General features: G+C 36.3%; 1 protein-coding gene across 6 annotated transcripts in view; it reads right to left on the bottom strand.

Moving 5' to 3' along the window:
- DLC1 (DLC1 Rho GTPase activating protein) overlaps positions 1 to 27,950 on the bottom strand; it is a 402,792-nt gene that overhangs the window by 372,753 nt on the left and 2,089 nt on the right. For all 6 annotated transcript variants that reach the window (XR_012328985.1, XM_033848777.2, XM_073798644.1 and 3 more), the window contains exon 2: positions 16,825 to 17,967. Coding sequence is in view for 5 of the 6 variants with exons in the window: in XM_033848777.2 (XP_033704668.1) it covers positions 16,825 to 17,847 (1,023 nt within the window). In the remaining variant the exon portion in view is untranslated. The remainder of the gene's footprint in view (positions 1 to 16,824; positions 17,968 to 27,950) is intronic.

The raw sequence follows: 27,950 nt of genomic DNA, 5'->3' as shown, positions 1-27,950 counted from the left end.
GTGCTTTGTACATAGTAAGTGCTCAATAACTGTTTATGGACTAGGTGATTGAGTTAAAACAGAAAAAGAGCTATGTAAGTTAAAAATATAACCTAAACAATAAATAGTTTAATGGATAGTGAATAATAAAATGGATACATCTGAAGACCAAGCTGCTGATCTGGTAAATAAAGCAAAACATAAATAAAGCAAAAAATACAAATAAATGTCAAATAAGAGATGGAAGTTAAGAGGCTTAGATACAGGTTATTCAAAAACATCTAATAGGAATTCTGGGCAGAAACAACAGAAACAATGGGAGATTACATCCTGATAAATTTTTATATCTTCAAGGATAAAGAAGATATCTTTAAAACATTCAGAGACTTGAAAGCAAAAACAAAAAACAAGTTAACACTGTGATGTAGATCTTCACAGTTTAAATACAGGGTCACAGGAAAGTTGAGGAATGCCATCAACTAAGCCTAGAATTCTAAACCTGTTTACTCATTAAAATGTGGGCAAAATAATGATTCTTATGGATGTAAAAGAACTTAAAAAATATGTACCCTATGTGATGAAGTTTTTCAAAGAGATATGTCAACCATAAAGTAAATAAGAAAAATAAAGAACATAGATAGAAGACAGTTGTGTGACACAGAAAATGGAAACAAAGTAGGAGAAATTTAAAAGAAAATCTATTAGACCTTGGTGTCTGAGTGATCCCCCTTTTATAATATAGGCTATATCTGCTTCTCTGTGGGTCCAATTTCACTGTTTTTTTCTTGAGTGAATATTTACATATAATACAGCCTTTTATGGATTTTGAGTTTTTATAATTAAGCTATAGATGAAGCATGGAACAATTAATTACAGTCACAAGAGAGAAGATATATGTTAAAGTCTTGAAACTCTAGAAATAATATTATTAACAAAAATTAAAAGACAGAGTAGGGGAGAACAGACAGACCAATGGATATGCACTAATTTTCTAAACTTTTGAAATGGTAATACAATAAGTATTATTTAAAATGGATAAATCAACAAATAGAGGAAATAAGCATTTTATTTAGCAGGCATATTCATGAAGGCAGATACTAGAACATAAATAATGAAATAAAAATGATATAAATAAATAAATAGCATAAATAATAAAACTCAGTTGGTGCCGGGGAGAAGCTTTGAGCTAGTATGAAAATGCTAAATTCTATTGAAATGTATGTTTTTGGTGATAGAAAATGTGTCAGCCCACAGTTCTAGTCCATTACATCAACAGTCCTTGGCATAACATCAGCAGTTGTTATAGGGTGGACTGTGGCTCCCTTCACCCTACAAATTCATATGCTGAAAATCTATGACGTTATACTGGAGGAGGGTGAGCCTCCACTCCAATACAAGTTTCCTTATAAAAAGAGGAAATATGGACACACACACACACACACACACACACACACACACAGCACCATTAGAACATAAAGGCAGAGATCAGGTGTTTATACAAATCAAGCAGCACTAAAGATGACCAGCAAACCACCAGAAGCTAGGAGAGAGGCATGCAACAGGCTCCCCATAGCAGTCACCTGAAGGAACTAACTCTGCAGACACCTTGAGCTCAGACTTCTAGTCTTCAGAACCGTGACAATAAATTTCTGTTGTTTGAGCGCATAGTTTAAGGTCCTTTGTTATAACGGCAAAAGAATATTTGTTAAATATACAAATAAAATACCTCATCTTTCACAAATGGACATCATAAACTCTGTGTCATGTCATTAATTAATAACTATAACTAATAGCTTGTATTTATAGTCATATAGGTAATGAACCAGAATTGGAAACAGTTAATGATTGTAGCCTTTGAAAAAATGAGACTAAATCAGGAAATGTAATTTTTCATTTTATACTTTATTTTGGCCATGTGCATGTATCACTTACATAATAAAAGGATAGTTGATTAATAAACCAATGTTATCTTACTGAAAGCATCCTTTTTGTGAGTTAAACGGTGAGGCAGTTTAAATCTTGGAATTAATTCAGGAATTTTGACTTCATATAATTACTTGTGGAAAGCATGCTATTTCTCAAACAAAATTAGGCATATTTTATGTAGAAAAGTCCTCATATTATTCACTATAGTTTACAGTTATTTTTAATTACAATTTCCTAAGAGCTATCAGGTAGTATTAAAGATAAGGAAATATAGTGTGAGGTGATTAAGTGATTTAATTGGAACAAGAAGACAGTGAAAAGAGCAGTTTTAACTATTACTGTGCGCTAAGATAATGCTTGAAATACCGTGCTCGTCTCCACTCAATCACTCATTCTACAGAAGTCTAATAAGTGCACACTATTTTAGACAGGCATATGCTAGGCGTGATGAGAGAATAATGAATAAATTGTGAGTATCCTAGTCTCTGCCTTCGAGGAATTTAGTTTGAAGTGTACATATGTGTTCTGGTTTCCTGAGGATGCTGTAACAAATTACCAAAAACTCAGTGCCTTAAAACTACAGACATTTTTTCTCCCGTAGTTCCTGGGGCCAGCAGTCAAAGTGTGTTGGCAGAGCCATGCTCTTTCAGAAGGCTCTAGGGAGAGGGGCCTTCCTTGCCTTTTCAAGCTTCTTGGTGGCTCCAGGTGTTCCTTGCCTGTTGGCCTGCATCACTCCAATCTCTGCCTCCATCTCCAAATGGCTTCTCCTTTGGGTCTGTGTCTCCTCTTCTGTCTCTTATAAAGACACAGGGCATTGGATTTTGGGTTCATCCAGATAATCCAGGATGATCTTATCTTGAGATCCTTAACTTAATCACATCCGCAAAGACCATTTTTCCAAATAAGTTCACATTCACAGGTTCCAGGGTGTAGGACACACACATGCCTTCTGGGGGCCACAACTCAACTAACGCAGTATGAAGAAGGGAATAGATAATAGATAACGCAGCGAGGTAAGCATGATAGAAGGGTACGTGGGGGTTACAGTACACAGAGAACACCTGGAAGGAGGTCCCAGTTCAGTCTGAGGGGTTCAGGGAAGACTATTTGGGTGAAGTGACATGTAAGAGAAAATCTGAAGAATGGTAAGGACAGGAAGGTGGGCTGGGGAGAACTTTCTGGGTGAGAGAGAGAGAGAGAGTACGGTGAGCTTAGGTAACTAGGGGAAGTTGAATGTGGCTATAAAATATAAGGTGAGCAGAAGCACAGCAGAATGAGACTATGTAGGCAAACAGGGCCCAGAGTGTGATTGTCCTTGAAAAACCTCGTCTAGCGTATTGGAATTTTAAAGCTATGAGCAGGAGTGTGACAGAACTGCATTGTATACGGATAATTTGAACTGCAGTATAGATAATGGACTGATAGAGATTAGAACTGGAGACAAAGAAACCAGTTAGGATGATGTAGCAGTAATTTGAGCAAGAGACTGTGGGAAGATTAAGAGGAACGGCATGAGAAATATTGAGGATGTAGAATTATCATTTCCATAACAACTATTCATTACAGCTAAACTCACTGGTGCTTGTGTGCCCAAAGTAAAGATGGATTCCAAATCTCTAAATTTTCACCTGAACTTTCTAGAACTATGATTAGTCCACAGGTATATAGGCATGGAACAACATGCATCTAACAGCAGTTTTTAATAAACATTTTGCATTTCTGAAACATGTCTTTGATGCATGGATCCATTTCCAGTAATTCTTAGAGCTTTATTCGCATTGCTTCAAAGTAAATTTAAACTCCTTCCTAAGTGAAAGGATGGGACTGTACGTTTGAGTGGTGAGTACTGCTTGTGACTCACTCTTAACTGTCTGTACCTGTTTAACTGTTTTGGTTTCAAAAAGTTGCATGAGCAGAAGGTGAGGAATGCAGAAGGGTGTTCTCAAAGTGGCAATGGAATTCTGTGCTGCAAGAACCAAGGCAGCAGCAGGGGGTGAAGGTAAATATGTCACTTTGAACATAAGCAGTTCTGTCTGCTTCCTCTCACCTGGGTGCCCACTGACCATGACCGGGGCTTGTATAATAGTTGACCTGCAGGAGAGAGATTCCCAGGCATCTAAAAATGGCCAGCAACCTCAGGGGGGGAAATATTTGCTAATTTGCTAATAATTCTTCCAGAATCGAGTTTTATTGGTAAGTGGTTGAAATGGTAACACTAACTTCAAAACACTGTGCCATGTGTAACTCCCATGGATTTGAAATGCACAACAACAACATCAAACATCCCTACACACGGTTATGATTCACCTTAAGTGTGTTGGCTACACCTCTTTGGTATTTTAAGCATGACTTTGTACTGCTTTATACTCTCTTCCAGTAGCGGGGGGTCCTGGCTTCCACTAACACGCATCTACTATTTCCTCCTTAGGAGAGACTGACTTTTACTTTTTGTGCCACAAGCCCCCATATTGTGTAGGAAACTATGGTGTGGCCATTTTGATTATTCACAATACTCTGTTTTGGTCTTTCAGCATAAACTATAGATTTGAAATGACTTCAATGTAGATTGATAACAAAGAGGAGCCTAAACATGTTCCTTCCCCCTTAGAGCCTGTACTCTCCCAGTTCTCGTATACCGCCCCCACCCATCCTTCCCTGCTTCAAACAACTTTATGTGCACCAGTTTTTGTTGTGATGATCGGCAGAACAACCAGAGCGCCAGCTGAGCAGAGCACAGTCCTGTGATTTTAGAAGGGAATGCTGGGAGCACACACACTGAGCAGCACCTCAAACGCATCACTCACTCACTCACTCACTTATGTATCAATACATCTCCCGAGTAAACGCGGTCCCCTTAAAAATGAAAAGATTTATGTGAAAGTTAGAAATTAAATTTCCTAATCAACTGGCTTCATGTAAGCAATACAACTATTGCCCATTCACTCTCTATCAAGAACATACATTTTCTCAGTGGTCAGGGTTGGAAATTCAGGATTACAGTAACTATAGGGTATTGCATGGGAAAAATGGATTTATTTCCATTGTAAGTTGCCCAGGACGGGCCAAAGTACAACTTTGCACGCTTTTTGTTTCTAGTCTAGAAAGAATTTTAAGCATAAAAATTTAGTGCTTTACATGATTACTAATATATTTTAAAGAAAAATTTGCATGAAGATGATGCTGAAATGGCTGGCTAGCTTCTTTTCTCCTCTGGCCTCCTTAAGGATTGCTCACAGTATGGAAATTGTTTGAAATACTTTTCAGCTTGTTTAAAATTTATCATGCCCCAACCCAAACACAGTGGACATCTGAGAGAAAGCACTTTGTAACTTCTAAGTGGAGAGAGATAATATTTATGATAAAAGTCTAGGTTGATCAAGGGAAAGAGTACAGAATAATTGAATTAAATGAAAATTCATGCCTCAGGAAAGAGCCATTTTTTTATTATAAAACTAGAAAGCAAGAGAAGCTGAGAAAAACTTCACTTCAGACTCTATTTTCAGCTTCTAAAAATTTATTTTATATTTTTGTCAGCATATACCTGAAATGGTAGTTAAATTCTCAAAGATGTGTTGTTTTTTTTTTCCTGCACACAAAGTGGATGAATGTCTGAAATAGGAGGGTAAAACATTTCCTTTCATCGTTCAAAAAAACCTTAATATTAGGTTTGTGTTACATTTCGATGTTGGCCAATTCTTTCTGATTACTTTTAAATTATAGCTTTTCCATGATAATATGCAAGTCAGCATCTTCCCCGTGGGGCAGCAACTTTGCATTGGTAACAGGACATACCACTATTAACACTCTAAATTACAGCTCCTTGGCCTTGTCAAGACACACACATTATTCCAGTTTAAGTGAAATGCAAGAATGTTTTAAGTCTCTTCCTGCTGGAACATTCCATAAACCTATGAAAAGCAAATTCTCCATCTCTCATCCCTTATCTGTCTGTAGGATGCTGCCTACAACAGACGAGTCGACTGAGCAACATCTTGCTTGTTGGGTAAATGAACACATGACAGGACATTCAACATCATGTGACCATCTTACAGCAAAATGGAGACAAAATGCAAGGGAGTTTATTGAGGGATGGATTGAAAATTAAAGTCCCATGTACGCAATGGCAAATACACACTGTAAGAAATTCCTCTGCACCAAGAATTCAGCTGTTTGTTTCTTAATGTAGGCTCTAGTCGGCTGCGTTGGCTCAAACTCCATTTCCCTGTGCCTTTGAGGGGTGAGGGTGTGAGAAAATGGTCCACAGGCCTCAAAGGTGATATTAACCACAGAGGCGGAGCCTGCTTCTGGTTTCCTTTGCACTCATGGGAGCAGAGCACCATCAGCTGACTTACTAACCTCCCTGCAATACAGACCACTTAGTTCCTGTGTGATTTGTCCTCTATTCCAAGTCTCAGTAGAGACTGTACTTACTGCAGGTAGCCAAATATCGCATCTCAGATTGTGCTTGATTACTGCAGATATTGAAACTTAATTTATATGCATATACATGTATTCTTTATTAATTTTGTATATTTATAGAATATTTTTGTTAAGTGAACTTATTTTATCCTTAGATTTCCTGCTATAGGTTTGGGCTTTATATATTTCCTAATTCTCTTAAGAAAAAGGTTAAGTCATTCAGAAGTTCATAAATGTATTTTGTAGTATACACAGACATTTAATCTAAATAATATTTAAATTATAATGTCAGAAACGAAGGCTGTTACCCAGCACACTGAACGTGAGCACTAGTCTTTTTCACTCAGAGTCTGTCGTGTAACAACACTGTGAGCTACATCGTGGTTGAATGCTGTCCTCTGAGCTTGTCATCCATCAGAGAATTCCCATTACTCATAGAACCTATGGGCTCGTGTTATTAAAGAACTGCTTGATTTATACTCAAGTAAAATGAAAATGGAAGCTTTACCTTTTATGAGATATTTATAAAGCACATTTCTCATCTGTTACATTTTGACTGAATCAACTTTGGGTACCTCGTTGAAGCACTCTAAAGAAAATTTCCAATTTCCAAAGGCCAGTATGTGAGTGGAATACAAAACATCACAACTGCAATTTAATTTTTAGCAAAAAATGAATTATCCTCTTGCTTTTACTTTTCATGATTTTAGGCAGTTATGCTTTTAAATAACTTTGTGACAGTCGTCCTTAATTATAAAAAAATTGATAGCATTCCCTACATGATCCTTACATATCTATGAGGGTGTGAAAGTTAGTGGGAATCACTGTCTCTTCTCATCATTAATTTATAGTCGAACCATTTTGTTGATGCTTTAGTCATCAAGCAAATTTCCGTAATTCATTTCAATTTTCTGCTAACTAATCAAACACTAGCTGGGGAGCAAATGAACATGGCTAGCATTTTTTTCAAAACCCATTAGTATATTGAAACCTAGATTATGTATTTATTTATTTAAGATAAAGTGAACCCAGAAATTACTTAGCTAAAATCTAAGTTTGGAAACAGAAAGCTGTTTTGCCAAAGCTGAAGTCTGGCATATGAAGTACCATCCATCCTCTTTTGATTTTCACATCACCATGAAATATTCTGTAAAAAGAAGACCTTAGCATTTAAAAGTGTCCGTTTACAAAAGGGCCTTTTGGAAGTATTTGCTTATTTCACTTATTCCCTAAGATTTAAGTCTGTGTATTTAAAAACAAAATTGTATTTCCCAAGAACAGTTAAAGTAAGCACAGAGAGATCCCTCTCTCTCATTCTCACAAATGCAAAGTCATTTCATCCTTCAAAGCTCAGCTCCGACACCCCTTGGTGAAGCCTTCCCTGACCTCATCTGGATGGGGTCCCTACCCTAGCTTTTAAAGCTCTAGCTCCACAGATCTTAATACTTTCTACCTTGGATTAGGTTGAGCCAGGATGTTTCTGTACTTGTGGTTCAAAACCTAATATTACATTAGGTTCTAATAGTAATAGCTATTAAAGTTAGTTTAACTGATTATTTTGTTATTTGTTATTTTGGTTACATTGCCCCTACTAATGTGTAAGCTCCTTCAGCTAAGGATGCATATATGATTCTTATTCAAATTCTACACCATACATGGCAAAGTGCATGGGGGGAACAGAAGGTACTTAATATTTATTTAGTTAATGAATGCATATTCCAGACTCTATTCTATAATGATAATTAGATAGCAAAGATGTACATGTGGGTTGACTTACTTTCTAAATTCTCTCTCAAATGTTGTCAGTCTTTTTCCACAATTATTCCCAGACAGTTCAGCTTATTCTTAGATCTGTAACTAGAGCAATTTAGTAAAAGAAACAAACAAACAGAAAACAACAACTCCTACTACTAATAGCTGAAGTCACATGGTGTTTACTATGTGTCAGGCACTGTTCTAACTACTTTATACTTATGAACTTATTTAATCTTCCCAAGAACAAAATGAAGCATCCCATTATACAAGTGAAAAAACCAAGGCACAGAGACAGTAAGTAACCTACGTGATTACAAAGCTGTGAGTGAGGGAAGCAGTTTGCTTTTAGAGTCCATTCGCTTAATTACTTCGTTCTATGTATAGCACCACAGTGTAGAAGCTGTGGAGATTTACCATGCGCTGTGAAGCATTGGAGGAATCTCCAACTAAAGTAGCTACTATACCCTGGTTGACTGTATATACTGTGACTATAGATTCCACTAGCACTTAACCTATTCCCAGATCTAATTCTGCAATTCTTCAGTTATTTATCTGTCAAACCTTCACCTCAAATTTTGGTTAAGTAATGGATTGTTCTAGTGGTTGTGTTACGTAGCGCTGAACAATATTTTCCATCTCATTTAATAACCCTAATGACCTTGTGATATAGGGACTGTTGTCTCCATTTTTCAGGGACGTATAAAGTGCCCACAAATTAAATAACACCCCTCAATTTAGATGATACTCCTCATCACAGCTTAATTTCTTGGTTAGAAAATTAAGCTCAGACCAAAGCTATTCATTTCCTAGACTAAATAATGATGCTATTTCAAACTTAAAAAAAAAACCCTCTGGGTTAGCTTTCAATGTATATGAAAAACAGTATATCCTTTTGAAGTTTTACTGGCTCAAAAAACAGAACCCAAAATGGAAGAGGTTCATTAATCACTAGTTTTATTCCTATGCCAATGTAGAATAAAAGTGGACTTTCCTATTTGCTTGTATTTCCTTTGAAAATTGTGAGGTTATCTCTAAAGTACCACTATAATTTTCTTGACAGAAAATTATTTGTGGGATAGAGATCTTGTTGGCAGCAGGGATAAGTACTTTATTTCTAAGAACACGAGCCAGAAAATGAACAGATTCCACTGGCACCATTGTGCTTAGTGCCCAGATAACAGAGGCAGGGCTCTGTGTTGTAGGTTTTGCTAGTTATCCCCACTTTTGTGGATACTGGCATTTCTTCGAGAGAGGCAGCCAAAACCTATGCTAGTTTTGTTGGTATTAAAAGATTAATTAGTTGGTCCTGGTTTATAGTAACAGAAATCCATCAGGAAGAAACTAAATCAGTTTCACTATTACGATAGCCTCTAATGTGCAGTTGGCTCTGAAATACCCATTAATTATTTAAAATAACATCATAAAAGTGTATTAATTCTTGCTCCAACAAAAGCTGATGCTGGGTTAATGTGAACTTATTAATGATCTTGTTACTAATAATGTAAATTTGCAGTTTTGGTCCAAGTCACTGCTTGGATCAGAGGCCCATCACACATCATAACTACTTTTTTTTCAAAAATATCTGGAACAAGAAACATTTCAAATCTAATTGTTCTCATTCACAGTATATTTTTCTGCCTTAAAGGCATCTAGCATCAAATCTCCCTACTTGATGTGGTTTTCACAACAGAAATTAAAAATAAATTTACTATTGTCTGGCACTCTCTGAACAGGAGCCCCTCTCTCTCCCTTATTCATTTGTCTTTTAATTTCTTACTCTGTTATTCCTGTCATCTCTCTTCTACTCCCAATGTCCTCACAATGACATTAACCAGAAAAACTAGAGATTTTCTAAACCAGTGGCCTCCCAACATTTTTGATTATGTACTTTTCAGGGAGGACGTGTATGCTATTTACTTATAAATTATAACATATGCTTTCATTTAATATATCATAGGTCTTATAAAATATATACAAAGTGAAAGGATAAATTACAAATAAATGTGAACGGATATTCTAATATTTTCCTCCTTACACTCACCCTTGCCCACTCCTTTCAGGAGACAACTGAGTAGTTTCTAAATAACGTTTACCACTCAGATTGCTATATAACTATTTAGTGACAATTAATTGTTTTGTGGCAAAGGGTAATAATCATCTCAAATTTGAAGAGACCAGAGCAACTAGAGATCAGAGACCCAGATTTTACATAATTCTTCCCTCCCTCTTGTCCCCTCATGCCCTGTTTTAGCATGGAAATAACAGGGAGAACAGAGAGGAGGTTATGGATAACTGATCACTGATTTTGGTTGTATGACTTCATTTCTTCTGTATCCTTATGACTCGGGTTCTTGACTCCTGATATAGTCTTCTGAAAGTAAATTCTTTACCATGACATGGCTATTCATTCATTTAAACACTTATGAACAGGGTTCTAAGCTCTGAGATGGATGCTATAGACACAAAATTAAATTGCTACAGACATAAAACTCTCCCCAAATGAGCTGACATTTTCGTTAGCAACGGTGGGATCAGATGTATTTGCAGTAAACATTCTAATAGGAATAAGTCCTCTGTGGGTGAAGAGAATCAAGCAACTAACTTGGCTGAGGAAACTGGGGAAAGTCCCTCCAAGGTGAAGACATTTGAGGATCCTGAAATATGAGCTTATCCGGTCTTCACCTTCAGCCTGGTGGAGACACAGCCCACGAGGGCTGGCTCTAGTCGGCAGAGTTCCTCCTGTGAAATGGCAGGAAATATTATTTGTCTCCACCTGCTCTGTAATGGCGGAAGTCAAAATCATGTTACTTGTCTCCTTGTTAAACCTGTGCTGGTGATAACCATAACTGCATCCTGTTGAGATAGGATCTGATTCTAGCCTCCTACAAATCCACTTTTTGTCAAGGAATTGTGTCATTGCTTTTTCTTGCAATTGACCGGTGCTTCCCTTGGTACCCTACTTTAGCCCATCCTTCTCTCTCTCTGTCCCTCTCTGTCTCTCTCTCTTTCTTCCTGTTTTCCTTCTTCTCCCCGGCCCTACTCCTCCTGTGCCCTCACTCCCCTTCTCTCGCACTAATGCTTCCTGCCTCAGTGCTGGCCTTATGTGTTAGTCAAACAAAACCCTTATTTGGGGACTTCAGCAGTGTTTCAGGGATTATATGCTTCACAATGTAAGGAACTCTACCATCTGGCTCATGGTGGTGTACCACGTCCACAGAACAGGACCTGGGATATTGAAGATGCTCAATATTAATTACTGATTAATTTTACCAGACAGTATATCTAGTGTTATCCTGTATCATATAATTAAATGTTTTTGCATTTCTGGTTGGATTTAGGGGAATTATGTTTGCTATGAGGCAAAATATTTGAGCCCCAAATACCTGCAGATATATTTTTGGCTTTCTAGTTGTTTATGAGCCAAAAACCTAGTTTAAATAGCATGAAAAAAATCTGAATGGTTTTCTGTGGCTTAACACACAAAATGAGCTACTCACAAAGGTGCCAGTTTTACCTGGGACGCAAATCCAGTTAAAAATATGGCTGAGAAGACCTGATGTTATCCATCTACACATTGACTTTCCACCTGGTAACAACTTTTCTCTGCCAGCCCTAATGTTAGAACTAGGGAAAAAGGTTTAACAACAATACAATCTGCTCAATAAGCCTGTGTCTTTAAAACCAGTGTGACCTTCATGTAAAATCATACTGTTATTATGAATCTATCTGCAGAGCTGTGTATACTTTACTCTGTTTCCCATCCCTTCCCTCTTTGTCAACTGATACTAGGCTTATTAACAAACTCTAATTCTTCCACTAGTCCTTGCTTTCATTCAATGTTGGGGCCACAGCTTAACCATCTTTTAGGTTTTTATTTCTTAGACAATTTTTCCCTTCCCTTTAATATTTTTCTAGCTGACCTCCTATCTTGGTCCATTCCATCTTCTGCATAATTTACTATGTACTTTATGTCACCCATTGGTCAATGTTAGCTTTCTCATGCTACAAAGCCCCCATATAGGCATTCAGGACATAGAAAGGATCAGGAAGGTTATAGCAAGAAATGAGAAAGTCTTTTCAGGTATAGGTGTGCTTTTATCAAATACGTACATATTTTAAAGATAGGGTAAGGAGATAATATTTGATTTTTTTCAGTCATTGCTAATCAATGTATTACATTTATCCACAGATAAAGTACAGTATATACAGTATAATATTTTGGTCCTGAGCAATTTTTCCATAAGAAAGAGTATAGCATTTGATCCACATCACTTCCACACATAAAATAGTTTCCTAACGTGGAAAGGTATTCTGCAGTGTGAAGTTAAAGCGTCAAGTATTTATACAGATACCAATTGACACTCCTAGTAAGTATGTGTGGCTATCCTTAATGGCCACAGAACACATACACAGCCTGTTTATTTCACTCACAACATGCCATGATATACTGGAATATATTTATGTTAGGTGTTGTCCCTCAACATATTCATGTTATGAGTTATCCTTCGATAAATATTTTCTCTTTCTTCTTTGATAATAGAATTTTCAGCAGACACCTTGCCCAGGATGCAGACTCCATTTCTCAGCCCTTATTGCTAGGTGTCGCCATACAACTTAAGTTCTAGCACATGAAATATGAGGGAAAAAAAAGAAGTGTACTCTTTCTGGGTCTTGCCTTTACCCAGGGGTGTGGCCATTCCTGCACCCTTTCCTCGTCTTACTGATTTGAATATGGATAAAGGCTCAGGGTGGCAGGGCAGTTGGATAAGAGGGTCTAAGGTATTGAAAACATAAGGCCTACATATTGTTCCAGAACTACCTATACCCAATTATATATGTGTGAGAGAAAGATGTTAGCCAAGCAACTTTTTTTTTTTTTTTTTTTTTTTTTGCGGTACGCGGGCCTCTCACTGTTGTGGCCTCTCCCGTTGCGGAGCACAGGCTCCGGACATGCAGGCTCAGCGGCCATGGCTCACGGGCCCAGCCGCTCCGCGGCATGTGGGATCTTCCCGGACCGGGCACGAACCCGCGTCCCCTGAATCGGCAGGCGGACTCTCAACCACTGCGTCACCAGGGAAGCCCTTAAGCCACTTTTCTACTGGTTTTCTGTGACAGCAGTCAAATCAATAGCATAAATGATACAGTTTCATTGGCTGCTGGAATGTGAGGTTTTGTTCAAATGTGGAATTAGGTGTCTTTTCAAAGTTCAAATCATTTTTATACTATCTTTTGTGTTTATTTTGCTTGGTAATATGGAATATGCTTTATGAAAGCCAATAAAAATATTTTATATATTTATACAACTATTATGGCTATTCAAAAGTTTGGGAACTATTTAAATAGTCCCTAGGGAAGACTGAATTTTGGACTCTCTTTAATTAGTAAACCACCATCAAGAACAAATACACTAGTTCTTTAAAAAAAAGTCTAACCTCAAGTCTTTCCCTACATATTTTCCATCTTCACATCTCATTTGGTTTGAAGAGACCACTTCTTAGACTGTCTCCCTCCTCCACATTTCTTTGGAATTTGTCTCTGAGAATTGCTCTTAACCAGCTGCCTTACCCCAAAGACCCACCCACGCCCTATAAGCGCTGGTCATATGCCACACGATCTTCCTGGCTCATTTACTGATGTCTGCTCATGATTTATTGGTTTCCCTTTGATTTCAGTGGCTCCAATTTAATGATATATTTCATCATATTTAAGGAAATTATTAGCTTAAAGGTCAATATTTACACATACTACAAACGCAGTCATCTTCAATTGACACTCCTAATAAGTATGTGTGGCTATCCTTAATGGCCAGAAATATCATTGGAAAACAAGAAAAAATACGTCATGCTGAGCAACAAACGCCTGCCAATATTTATAGGTTTGAAGGAATGATAATTTGTATCTAAAGTACAATGATATCTCTAGAGTAGTAGTTCAGTGCATTCTGAGTATTACCCTTATAAACTCTGTTTTTGCTTTCTTTTTTCAAGTTTTAGAACCTGATTTTATCCTGAATCCCTCCCACAAAAAATTCATGTTCATAAATTCTATGAAGGATTTGGTTCACTCATATCAGATAATGAGCTGATTAAAGTTCCGTAACTAAAATTTTATTAGCTTATATTATATTTCACCTTTTCTAAGCTCTTAATCTCAAAGCTGTCACAGTGGTTGACAAATAGTTTAAAAGATACAACTAAGCCAACCCTTTTCAGAATCAGTCCCCTAACACTTTAGACATGAAAATGGGGTCCATGTGTCTCTCCAAAAGGTTTATCTGTTTTAAACTAGTTGCACTGGCATTAGAATTAGAGTAGTTGATTGAAACTTTTGTTGATATTTTGAAAAACTTCATATTTGTTTTCATTTCATAAGAGTAATAATAATCATAATAACTATATAGATAAAGGGTTGTTTTGTGCCATGCAGAAAATGCTTCAAATAGTTTATATATCGAATATTATTTTGTTTTTGTACTTCTGTTCATTGTATGCATTTCACCCAGAATACTATCACCTTTTATAAAAATTATATAGGCTAAAAATTGAAAATCCCCTGCTTCTATCCTTTTACTTCCATTCTCTCAAAGTAATTGCTGTCAACAATTTTGTGCCTATTTATCTAGAATTTTGCATATTCGTATTTAGTCATCTAGAGAGGTTTATAACCCATCTATATTTCTATCTGTATCTGTATCCACACATTTCATCAGATAAGGTTGGGATGTGCTACAAATATTGGTCTGCCACTGTCTTCTTCTATGTATACTATATCATGAGCACCGTTCAGTTAGAGCACATGGATCTCACTCCATCTTTTTCATGGCCACATAGCATTCCAAACTATAGATTAAACAATCATTATACATTCTTTATTGATGGAAATTTGGATTGTATCTTTTTTTTCAGTAACACATAATACAATGATGAACATCTCTGTACAGATATTTTTATGAATTTATTTTGTTTTTTCTTTTGGTAAAGTTCTAAAATGGTTAGTGCACAACTTGAAGGTATTCCAGTGCTCATTCAACATCAGATAGAACAAAAATTCCTACACATTTTGCTTCTAGAGGCTTCTCCCATAATCATACTTCCCCAGAGTAAATTCCAAACCTGAAACTTTGCATTTAATCTGTTCATTACAAAGCATCCCAAATGAGTTGTAGAGTCAAAACAAATTCTCCACCAGACAATACCACAACACTTTAGAATGATGAAATGCTTAAAATAGAATATTTAAGTTAGAACTTGTAAATGAGATATAATTATGGCTCTTGTAATGCAACTATGCTATAGTGACATGTCCAAGAGCAAATTCTTTCCAGCATTCTTAGTATTGATATAAATGTCCAAGTGGTGAGCATATGTTTCTGGAATGTTTAATGTTTCTGTCGGCAGTTGGGCAGGGTCTGTCTTATTTTAGGGAAGCTATGTCATAGGTCAGTTAATACTTTCTTACGTCATTATTACATTCCCTCCAACAGATTTGGTAGACTATATGGACATTTCTGAAAAAGCGACCTGAGCAGTCCAATCATAACAACATTATGCAGCATTAACTTTTTAATACAATTTATGTAAGGAAGGAAGAGCTCGCCAGAAGCACAGAAAGCTCTGTTGGCATGTAGTTTGAGCACATTGATCTTTGCTGTAAAGTCTTTGACTTCACTTTAACTTATGACATGTTACTGATCTAGTTTGTTAGCAAAACTAGTTTATGGAAACCAGATTTCTTCACCAAAAGAGAGTTGAAGATTTTTTTTTTCTCATTGTAGATAGCCCCAGTTGAACAGAACTAAGAACCTTAGTTTTGCCTTAGGAGAATAGGAATTATGGATTAGTATTATATCAAGAGAAGGGCAAGAATGTTGCACCAAAGTGTCCAATCTGCAGGGTTTTTTTGATGCCAATGGGCATGTTGGATTTACAGAAGAAATTTTACTTGTATTTACATCAGGATTATAGAGTACTACAATGTGGGAAGAATGCTGGGGAAATCCTAAAGGTATGACAAACTTTGGTCAAGAGTTCTCTAACTAAATCATGATCCATGTGGTTCCTTCCAATCCTTTTGTCTCTCACTTGGAAACTTCTTGGGGGATCATGGCATCTACAGGATTAGTCAAAGGTGCCTCAGCATAAAAATTTACTTCAGTTAGTCATCCTTTATGGTCAAGAGTTTAAAAAAAATGTTCATGTAGCTATGGATAGCAAATGTGCCAGGGTATCATTTAAAATAGCATTAGCATATTTTGGGGGAGGGGGTACTGTTGCCTTGGTATATGCAAAGGGCTCATTTAAAATATGTGATTTATACCACTTTTATTATAATAAAATATACTTTTTAAAGGGAAGAGAAGCAAGCTGAAATAAACAATTTTAATTAAAAATTACCATGACATTCTTTCTAAAAATCAGAGATCACTCTTTAGATAGGCTTTGAACTATCTGGTGGCTATTTAATTCCAGCCAAAGAAAGTGAAACCAGTTCTGTCTTCAACACAATTCCAAAATAGAATGTTCATGAGCCATTATAAATATTATTAGTGAAGTGGATAGGTTATCCTGTTTTAATTTTTACGTATTTTGATGATTTCCCCAAGAAGATGCTCTTTGAGTCATACAGCTACACTACTGAGCAAACGAAATGTCCACATATCTTTTTAACTCTAGCAAAATAATAAGTGACAGAAACAAGGATATTTACAGAATTCCAAAAGCCAGATAATAGGTGCATGTGTCTTACCTTTCTTTTACGAAGTCTGACTTGGTTATCTGTGGGTTCATGGGTGGCCAGAGTCTCCTTTATGTGTAAACACTGCATGCCATCTCCTGAGTTGACCTTTGGAAGACTTCTGTTTTGATGTTCTGAGAAACCACTCTTCTCCAGGCCATTTTCAGCTGACATTCCACTAGGGCAGGAAGGAGGCTGCAGAAGGCAGCTTCCAGAATCTGTTTTTAATAATGGCAGTCCTCTGTCTGCACAAGGAATAGCCAGGAACTCATCTTGTACTGCACTGCAGGTGTTTCTTTCATGTTCATCTTTAGGGAAGTCGGGTTTCCTTCGATGCTGAGCAATTACAGCAGAATTAAGCAATTGCTTTTCCGGCACAATATCTTTCACATTCAAAGAGTCACATGCATTCATTTTGGATGCATCTTTTATTTCACTTAGGCTTATATCCTTACAAAGCTCCAGGCTTTTACTCATCATGTCAACAACTTTTCTGTCCCCCTTTTCCTCTACCAGCACTAAATCAGCTCCACCAGCCATTCCCCAGGAGTCATAAGAACCTTGGTTACTTTCCATGATGGGCAGCGTCTTTACTAAGGAGCCTGCTCCTTTGATGCTATGTTGGTCTGACGTTTTAGGCCCTTGAGTAGTTAAAATCTGTTTGTCATCTGTAAGATATAGATCAGAATCAGTATCCTCGTCAGAAACATGCACTAGTGTTTCCGTGCTGGCCTCCAGAGAAAGAAACTGATCTTCACCTTCATGGCTGTCATCTTCATCCACCTCCTTTGAAATGTGACCCATTGGCCTCCCAGGAATATCTCTCAGCTCTGAGCCATGACAGCAGTCTGGTAGTGAAACACACCTTTCTTTGCGGTCCACATTTAGGGTTGCATCTTTTTCCATACTTGCCTGCAAGCTGTCAGCTACTAGTCCATGATGACATGCTGTGTTACAATCATCAGAATTAAAAGGCTGTCCCATCCATTGGGTCACATGTTCTTCCCAGCTTCTCTTTCTGATAGCTACAGACATGTCATCGTAGTTTAACAACAGATAGAGGGATACGTTCCATATGAGACTAAAGATGAAACGATGAAAGATTACTTCAAATTCACTGATTGAAGAAGAGAGTAAGTTTTGTCATTGCACCACCTATTAAAAAATTAAAGAAATATACATAGTTCAGGATATAGTTCTAAAGTCAAAATATATCTTGGAAAAGAGAGCACTTAAGCTGTGCTATGAAAGATTAAGAGATTGTATAAAGCTTCTATTTAATAGCCTCAATAAGGTTATTTCTTTAAGAAGCAGCCTAATAGTAGAAGACAATTTCACATTCAATATTTCTGGTCAAAAATCATTAACAATACTTTTAAATGCAGCTGGATTGATTGATCTATTAACGAATAAAGATATACATATTGAATATTTAAAATTCCATTAGGAAAATATTTGGATCGCTATACTAATAAAATTCACTGGAAGAAACTAGTTGCTCTAGCTTAGATGCTTTCCTGATTTACTTTTGTGGACACAAATCGTTACAGAAATCTATTGGCTGTTTGGTTTGAATTGCACTGAAGGCCACCAGGGAACTGTTCATGCAAAACTTGAGCTATAGAGACAGCATGTGTAATGTATTAGTGTGTGAAAGAGCTAATACAGATCCCAAACTACCAGAATGCATTTACTCCAGGGAGTGACTAAGAAACATGGAGTAATCCAGTTTAGCTCATATTAACACATAATTCATGCATAAGAAAGCATAACACACACCACTTAAAATGTCTTAGGATAAATACATTTACATGCATCTCATTGCTGCTACGACCCGCTAGCAAGCTAGTACTGTTGAAGCTTACCGAAATTAAATAAATTGCCCAAGGTCATACATCTAGGAGGTAAGCCTGGATTCAAAGTAGGCCCCGGTTCTAAGACCCAGGCTTAGAGAGCCAACAAACTTCATCCATGGAATGCGATTCTACTGCCACCTCTTCCCTCCACACATCTTTAGTAGATATAAAGTCTAAACTCTTCAGGCAGGAATTCGGGTGACCCAAAAAGAAGATGTGAGCCTGATAAGACAACTGAAATAATTCTTCAGAAATTTCAGTCTCATTCTCTTTGGCTTCTAAGGAGTTTAGTTTGTATACTTCTGTTAGCATTTGGCCATAAAATTTTAAGTAAACAAGAAAACCAGACATAAGATAAGGTCAGAATATAAACACATTCCAGGTATCCATCCTTTTTGCCTTAAATTATTCAAAGCCTTAGTTAAAGGCAACAAATTATACCAATGTAAACTCAACCTTATAAAAATGGCTAGTCCAAATGTTGTCCCATAATGAAACCTAATGACTGGACTGTAAAAGAAAAATCTTATTCAAGAGCAGACACTTCCAGTTTTTACACCACACGAGAACTGTCCGCACATGACATGGATTGGCTTATTGATTTCAATCATAAACAAGATTAACTGAAGTGCTGGTTTGGGGTCACTTCAGTCTATTGAAAAGGACTCTGACTCCCCACCAAAGATCGCAAGCTATTCTGACTAAGCACATGCCAGAAAGGTAAATATTCCCATCTTGTAAAGACCAGGAATGTACTAGAATTTTGGTATCCCAGACTGACCAAATATCATTCTGGATACTATTCCGTTTCTTTAAGGGTCTGTGAGTATCTTTGAAAATGGTCAGCATTCACATTTTCTATGTTGGCATTCATAAGAAAATATAAAGTCCCGGAATTCCGTGCATAAGTCATTATAGTGTGGGAGGCTACCGAAAAGTGGAAAAAACGCATAGATGCAGGCCAGAAAATTTCTGCTTTCATGGGCAAATTTGGGTTGTAATAGGGCGGTTCTGTTTTAGATGCTTTCTTTTCTTTATTTTTATCCAGTGTAGAAGGAGCAGGCTAACTTAAGAAATGCCAAGTGGTATTAGTGTCATTCCTAAGCCACATTTACATTTAAGTTGAGACAATTCTGGTTTTCTTTCTATGATGAAGAAGGAGAAAGAGTTTTATTAACCCCTTGGGGAACAGATTACATAAAATTTTTGCCTTTGAGTCCTGACCATAATATTAATTAGTTTACTGCACTCAACCTTGGCAAGTAGGTAAGTATTTTTATAACATCAAAGGAAGACAGTTCAGCAAGTTCTGAGACAATCTAGCTGCAAAGAGAGATTATAAATTAGATAGATTTGACACAACATTAACTCCTTCTGTCCTAATTTCTAATCTACGTTCTTTGGACATTTCCAGATCATTCCTGTGAATTTATAGTGTCTTTATTTTGAAGACATAAAATTTCCTAACTCTCATTATGACCATCATCACTACAGTTTGAATGTTCATTCCATATCCTGTGGTCTGATAGATTGTTTTAAAAACTTTATCTCAACAGGCTTTCTTATTCATACTTCCTATTTTAATTCTGATTTGTAAGATTTATAGTTAAAACCTGCCTTCAGGATCTAAAGGCTGAACAACGTATTAATTAAAATATATTGTCCATCACATCGGAGTATATCGGCCCCATTTTCTAAGTCATCTGAATTGACTAGAATCTGTCCTGTAAGATTTAGAAGTCTTTGTAAAAGACTTCACTTTCCCTTTGAGCCTTCTCACCATTTCTAATTACCGGCTACTTATTTTGCAAACTTCTACTACTTTTTCTTGTAATCACTTTTATGCAGTTTCATTCAGAATGAGCTCAGCTGCTGAGGATTTGGATGAAGGATCTGGAAAAGTGTAAGTCATTCCAGGGTGTTGATTTTATGAAGTGAATTTCCATGGGGATTTTTCACTTCTTAAATGCATGTGTTCAAACACCACTGTATTAATATTACAAGAAACTCTGTGTACCTCTAATTATGTAATGATTCTGGAAAATATTTGTGAAATGCCCACATTTGCTTTTTGTGATATTAGTGCATAGGCTGTTTAGACACAGAGTGATTTAAAATTTATTGTTTGGGTTAATTTCATAACACCACTCTTTAATATAAGCATACAGTGGCATGCAGTGTATATTTTAAAATTAATCAAAATTGAATGTTACTGTACTAAAAAACAATTGAAGATATTCTAGTTTGAGAATCCCTGACCTGTGTCTGACATCAAATGATCATGCTCTCTTTTGCACTTGCTCCTGAAATAAACACATACCTTGTATTTTGACTTGGCAAGTGTTCCTAGGGAAGAAGAGCCTGATGGGAATCACTACTGCCGATACTATAGCCTGGGAAAACACGGTGCAAATGAAGTACTTGTGGCTGAAATCAAGTGGGCAGTACCTTAGAACTGAGAGCAACATTGCCTGATCATAATCATTTATTCAACAAGTGTTTATTTAGTGCCGAATGGGCTGCAGACAGTCTACTAAACATTGGGAATATAAGCCTAAGTATATATTATCTGTTTTATCCTTTCAGAAAACAGATGACATATATAGGTATATGTATACATACACATATACAAATAAATATGCACACACACACACACACACATGCACATGATTGACTCCTGGGTTGTTTTTAAACACCTTCACACAGCTGCTGCATATTTAATAGAAGGCATAATAGTACTGCCAGTTTCTCTGTATTTTCCTACTTTCTCCTTAGATGGCTGGAGTTACTTCTGGTTTCCCATCAGGTCTTTCTTCTTAATTACCCATCCCATGTTAAATTTCTCCTACTACTCTCTTCTCCTACTCTTCTCTCTTCTCCTACTACTGCTTTAGTGCATATCTATATGTAATAGCTACCACATAGCGTGTACTCAGTCACTGGGAGAAAGAAGAGAAGACATGAGGGAAATAACCTCCTTTTAATTAAAGGTAGGTTAAATTCTCTAACATGCACTCTTGCAAGAATAGAGAATGCATCTGAACCAAGAAGGTAGCATTTCTACAATGGCCCACATTGTTGCTAATATAAGAGTCAAGTTGGTGAGGTGGAGAGATGGGGAATCTGGACATCCTACAGGGATGTGACATCTTAGTGTATCTTGGCCTACGCTCAGGGAGTCACCTTTGCATGTAATAAGTGCCACCCAAACACTTATTGAATTAGACGATTACAGCAGAATCAACATATAAACAGACATGATCACAGCTTACTGTAGTTCTTCAAATGTGTGCTCACTGATGGCCAAGTAAATCTGCCTGACAGTGAGCATTTGCGGAGGTCAAAATGAAATTCATTTTCTTGATGGAGCTGTCAAAGAACAAATTATCTAGCAAACTAAATTGTGGAACATTTGGGCACCTTCCACTGCCCCCAACTCAATGATAACACGAGAGGAATGCTTTTCAACGCAAAACTGTCAAATATTCAAGAGGCTTAGGATCAGCGAGAACGCCTAGAACAGATATGATTATTCTTAATCTCTTTATGTAAATGAATGAACAAATAGCAAAAAACAAAATGATAACACATTTAAAGAAAGCATTTCTAAGAGTCTAATCAGGGTAGCCAACTTTTAGTAAAAGACAAATAGTGCTTTTTCTTTAAAATATTCATGCTAACTAATTGAAATTAGACAGGGCTAGAATTAGGCTTAGGAGAGAGAAACCTTTAATAACGATGCAAAAACCTATCTCTGTATGACTACAGGCAGATTTCCTTTCTTTAGTGGCAATCTTTGTCTTAATCCTTCACAAAATCATTATCCATCTACTTTTACATACTTTGTCAAATGTTGGAATTTACTCATTATGCCTCATTAGCTGTCTGTGGAAAAAACAAACTCCTGTTAAAATTCTTTACTGGTAAATTACTTAACGAAGCTTAAAATATTATATATGAAAAAGCTTCCATGTCTTTAGGTTGTCTGGAAATCATCAAAAGTCTTAGTAAATTACAGAATAAACCATCTATAATGAGCTAAGTCAGTGGATTGAGTAGTACATCACTTTTTCCGAGAGACACATCCAACCTTCCATCATTTTTGGTCTTTAGAAGAAGAATGAATAAATAGGTACCCAATTGAAATATTTTTTTAAATGTTTACCTATTTTTATGTATATATTAGTTTTACTAAGCTTGGTAAGTTTTTTCTCCTTCTTAGCTCTCAAATATGTTCCAGGAATCAAGTAAATTTGAAATTAACTCTGTCAATCCACTAGAATTCTGTCAGCTCATCAGAAAAGAACAGGCTGTTACAAAGTTGCAAGTTAATATTTCTGAGGTGCCCTATTTTTACCTCTGGCTTCCTACTATTTAATGTAGCCCCAGTAGTTTCTAATTCCCTTGCAGGGAGGAGCGCAGATACTGGCAGTGTTTGACTTATCACCACTTTGCCGCTCAGGTCAGCCAGGTTTGAGGATTCTCAGAACGTTTTTTTAAATAACCACGTGTAATTTGAGTAAATCTTTAAAAATGTCCTATTTGTCTGATACCACTAAGACTTTTCTGGGGATAATTGATTTCTAAGAGATCCCAGAATTAACACAGTCTTGGGGGACAATATTGCATCATGGATGCAGTAAGTTATAGACACCTGTATTTCCTTCAGGATTCCATGTTTTATTTTTTTAGAAAGTACACAGTCTTCTCAATAACAGTGTTCCATCTGGTACAGAACTCTTTGAGCACCTAGAACTACATTGTATTTTAGCTATTTCTGCAAATAAATTCATTAATGAATAATTAATCATTTGTTTTTTTGATTCATATCTCTTTTCTGCAGAGTCCCTTATAACCAAAGAAAAGTATTGCCTTTGCTCCTAACTTATTTCACTTGGAATTTTTCATGCAACAGGAAATAGCTTAGAGTTAAATTTGATATCAAAAGTTTGGTTGTTTTTTTTTTTAATGGCAAAGCAATATGATTGAAATGTGGTTTTGCCTTATTATAAAAAAGATACTTCTATTCCACAATGGACATGAATTATAATGCTTTATCATCAGCATGGTGAGATGTGGCTTTGCTTTAAGTGGTCACTTTCTATTTTTAACTTTGCTATCATTTCTAAGAACACTCTAAGGGTAGACACAGTAATCACCAAATATAAACAAGAGGGCTACAGCAACACAGGTGCTCAGACAGTTAGGTGACAACAGAATACTGAGATTTCACTCATTTGGTAAGTACAACTTTCACTGCAATCAGGAACATGAAATCACTGAGAACTTAGCTACTTCTGTTAGGTTGGTATCCTATCAGGGATTGATGCCTCTGATATCAACTTTTTTCTTCTGTATTTAATATCTATAATTCTTATCTTATTTTGTCATCTTCCTATGTACATTTGAGCTTGTTTTTACTACCAAGTGTCCCATATACCCAAGGAATAGTAGGTGCATTAGAAACTTTTGATGATCGTGATAATAGTAATAGTAAAAGAGCTTCCATGTATTAAGCATTTACTGTGGATCAGGCCCTGTATTTGGTGTTGCACTTACACTATCTCCTTTAGTAATAATACTCACAAATACTCTATGAAGTAGGTACTAACATTGTCCTGATTTTACAGGGAGAAATTTTGGCAGGACTAGGTAACTAGCTCAATCTCTAACACCTATTGATGGGTAGTGATTATTACCTCTGTTTTTTGTGAAGGCAAGATGTCTGTTAAAGAAACTTTTTTTTTTTCTGGTGATTTGCATTAGTTACTTAGGTTTTGTCTTCCCCAGTTTTCTCACTTCTATAATGGGAATAATGAAAATTGTTGAGAGAGAATAATATTGAACTATAATAATAATGAGCGGATAATATATGTAACACACTTAATCCATGGCATATTGCAAGAACTCACTAGATACTAAATGATGATGACGATAATGATGATGATGATGACAAAGATGGTGATGGCAATGATTACTTTAGTTTTTGACGGATCTTAGCTGCAGAAACCATGGCTGAGTAGGAGCTGGAACTATCCCTTGCATGCCCATGTTATTTCAATAGAGATGAGTGATTTGACCACAAGGTGAAACACCATGATTCTTTCTTTCTTGATTCATTTGACCTCTGCTTTTTAAAACAAAATTTTGTTTGTTATACTGTATGCGACCCAGTTTGTACGTACAAAGTCTCATCTAATGCTCAAAATGACCTAGTGATATAAATATTTGCATTATCTTCCAGACTTTACCAATAAAAAACAGAAGCTCAAAGTAGGATGGGGCATGCTTGAAATCACAGAGCAAGGATTTCAAATGGCAAAGATGCAAATCTGAGCCAGTTTTCTGTCTCTTCCCACGAGCTTTCCAGTACACCACCCCCATTTAAATTGTGGAAAGTTCACTAGTGCTCTGCTCTCACTGGCCTCGTGTAACTTAACTTTGAACTATTTTTGGATACTCATGCTTTCTCCTGGCTCTTAATGAACTTGTAATGTCATCTTATGAGAGTGCTATTAACCTCTGGCCTCAGGCTCTGATGACTTTTGCCAACCTCTTATTTTCCTTCCTCTTTAAAAATTATTATTCTATCATTACAGGATGTCTGGAAAATTTAAAAAAAGTCTCAGAGCACCAACTCTTCAATGCTGGTTTTCCTTTCCTTTCTTTCTTCTTTCCCTCCTATTTATTCCACAAACATTTATTAACAAACATGTATTGACAATACCTGACATGCTAGGTATTTTGCCAACTGCTGGGAATAAAAAGAAACACTGGTTGAATTTCTAAGCTTGCTTTCTGATCTTCCTACTTCCTTTGGATCTCATTTCTATTAAAGGATGGATTTTCTCTGGATTATCTGAACTGTATTGCTAAACCATGTTGTGATTTCAGTCTAATAGGAAAACCTTTTCACACATACAAGCAGCTACAACTGCTTTTTTCAGTCCTCTATCTTAATTCATGAGCAAGTTTATACACATGCTGTTTACATTGCCTTTCAGCTTTTTTTACATCGGAATTCCTATTTAATCTTTTCAAGTTCACTTATATACGCTATAATCCACTGAATCAAAATCAATAATCTCTTTTAAACTAGGTCTCAAGATCCACACTTCACCTTTATTCTGTTTACCTTCTTCAAAAACTAAGCGCATCTATTTCTCAAAACTCTATGAGCTGACCGGCAGTTTAATGCCAAACTAGAAGTAGTATGCTGTATCTCTATATCCACCCCAGAGTCAATCTGTATCTGGGCTTCTCTGTAAACCTGTTTGATTTGTGCAACTAAGGGGCTTATCATTCACCTGGGAGAAGAAGGTATAATACTTATGCTATTTCCTTCAAATCTGGAGGAATTTTCCCTCATCCTCTTTAAATTCTCATGTACAATTCTTAACATTTATTCAGATAATAAAATTTTCTGATCCAGATCTAAATCATCTCTCTTTTGGAACTTCGTTGTACTATAATGATTTCTACAGAGAGAATTCTCATCGTAAGATGATATTGACACCAATTCATTCCTTCTCCGAGAGGAAACAAATGAAGTAAAAACAAAAGACACATCTTAAATGTCCCAGTTTAGACTTGTTTTAATCCTCTAACACCCATCCTCTATAAGTAAGATTAAACCATGCCTAAAGTATTTGTAGTGAGGTGTATGGTATGAGCAGGTTTGGATAGGGCCAGAAAAATTCTCTTTTTTATTATAACGTCCTCTAGAAAAAATTAGATAAAATGGTGTACTAGGCCCTCTAGTAATCATGCCATCAGTTATATAGGCTCTTGCTTTACTGCATTTATTCCTCACTCCAATCATGCAGAGTGTGGAGACACTGGAAGTGCTGAATAGCCTATTTTCAAGTGGTAATAACATCAGGAAATCCAATCTGGTTCAGAAAAATGGGGAGAAAAAGCATCATGACTCACATTTTCTCTAAAGAAATGGGATGTACTAGAAACGACACATATTAGCTTTATTAGAAGGGCTCTTGCCACGGAAAGTGCAATGTTTCGGCGTGCAAAGCAACATATACTGTCATATATGAAGAATGTACAGATGAAGCAGCCACCTCCTCCATTTGACACTGCACTGGTCAGCCATTTATATACTATAACAAACTCTGGATTCTACAACTAAAGGACTTTGTAGAAGGCTCAGAGGAGATATATGAACCAATTAAAAGACTGTAAATAAGCTGTAGAAGGGAAGATGAAAGGAAGTGGGTTTATTTGGCCTAGAAATGTACACTTATGTTTTCACACGTCCATTTAGGCTTTTCACATTTCCACTGAGGTAGAAACCCACAGAACTGGAAACAGGCTGCAGCAATAGAGATTTAGGTTAGATAAATAAAAGGATGTCCGGGTACGTGAGATTCTTAAACCGATTCCAGTGGGGGGCAGTAAAATCTTTTCCGAATGCCACTGGTTAAGTTGATTTATAAGGATACCATTTGGAGGCAAGGATATGAATCAGACAACCTCCTTTCTAGCTCTATGTTTTTAAGAAACATCAGTTTAAAATTAATATAATTATTAGCATATGGATTGATTTTCTTGGCATAAACATGAAATGTAACAAAACAGTCGCAAACAAGTTACTCCTTTAAAATGTTTGTTGAAGGTGTAAGAAAACTTTTGCATTTGAGGAAATTTCATTACTTAGTAAATTTGATTCTTTTTTAAAGCCATTATTATTTTTTTTCTACACTGTAATACTGGTGGCAGCTGTAAACCTTTTTTTAAAAAATATGCATTACAATTTTCTGTTTAAGGTAGCCTTCTACCGGATACGAATATATTCATACTTTATTATGAGCAGTTATTATTTGAGAACAAGGTGATGTCATATTAAGTTACCTGAATTATGATACAGGGTACTATGGTTCCACTGTCATCTCTTCTACTAACTAGCGGTGTGACCTTGGACAGGTCATTTTTGAATGTCATGCTTCACCTCCCTTTTTGGCACCTTTAAGACAGTGTTAGAAGAGGTGACCTCTTATATTCTTTCCTTCCTTAAAATTCTATTGAGGAATTTTATTAAATCATAATTTAGACAAGTCAATATTTTATTTTTAACACACTTAAAAAACAGATTCTTTTTATCACTTTTAGAAGTCTTAACACAACAAATTGTTAGTGAGTAGTTAAAATTTGTCAATATAACTTATTCTAGCATAAAATTTAAGCATAATTAGCTAATACAGCAAATGGTCACCTTATACTATGTAAAAGTTTATGATGAAAACACTTGATTTCTTATGATCCAACTGT

The sequence above is a fragment of the Tursiops truncatus genome, chromosome 21 (assembly GCF_011762595.2).
Source record: "Tursiops truncatus isolate mTurTru1 chromosome 21, mTurTru1.mat.Y, whole genome shotgun sequence".
NCBI lineage: Eukaryota > Metazoa > Chordata > Mammalia > Artiodactyla > Delphinidae > Tursiops > Tursiops truncatus.
Note: the sequence above shows the minus strand (reverse complement) of the source record. Positions and strands in the feature narration are given on the sequence as shown.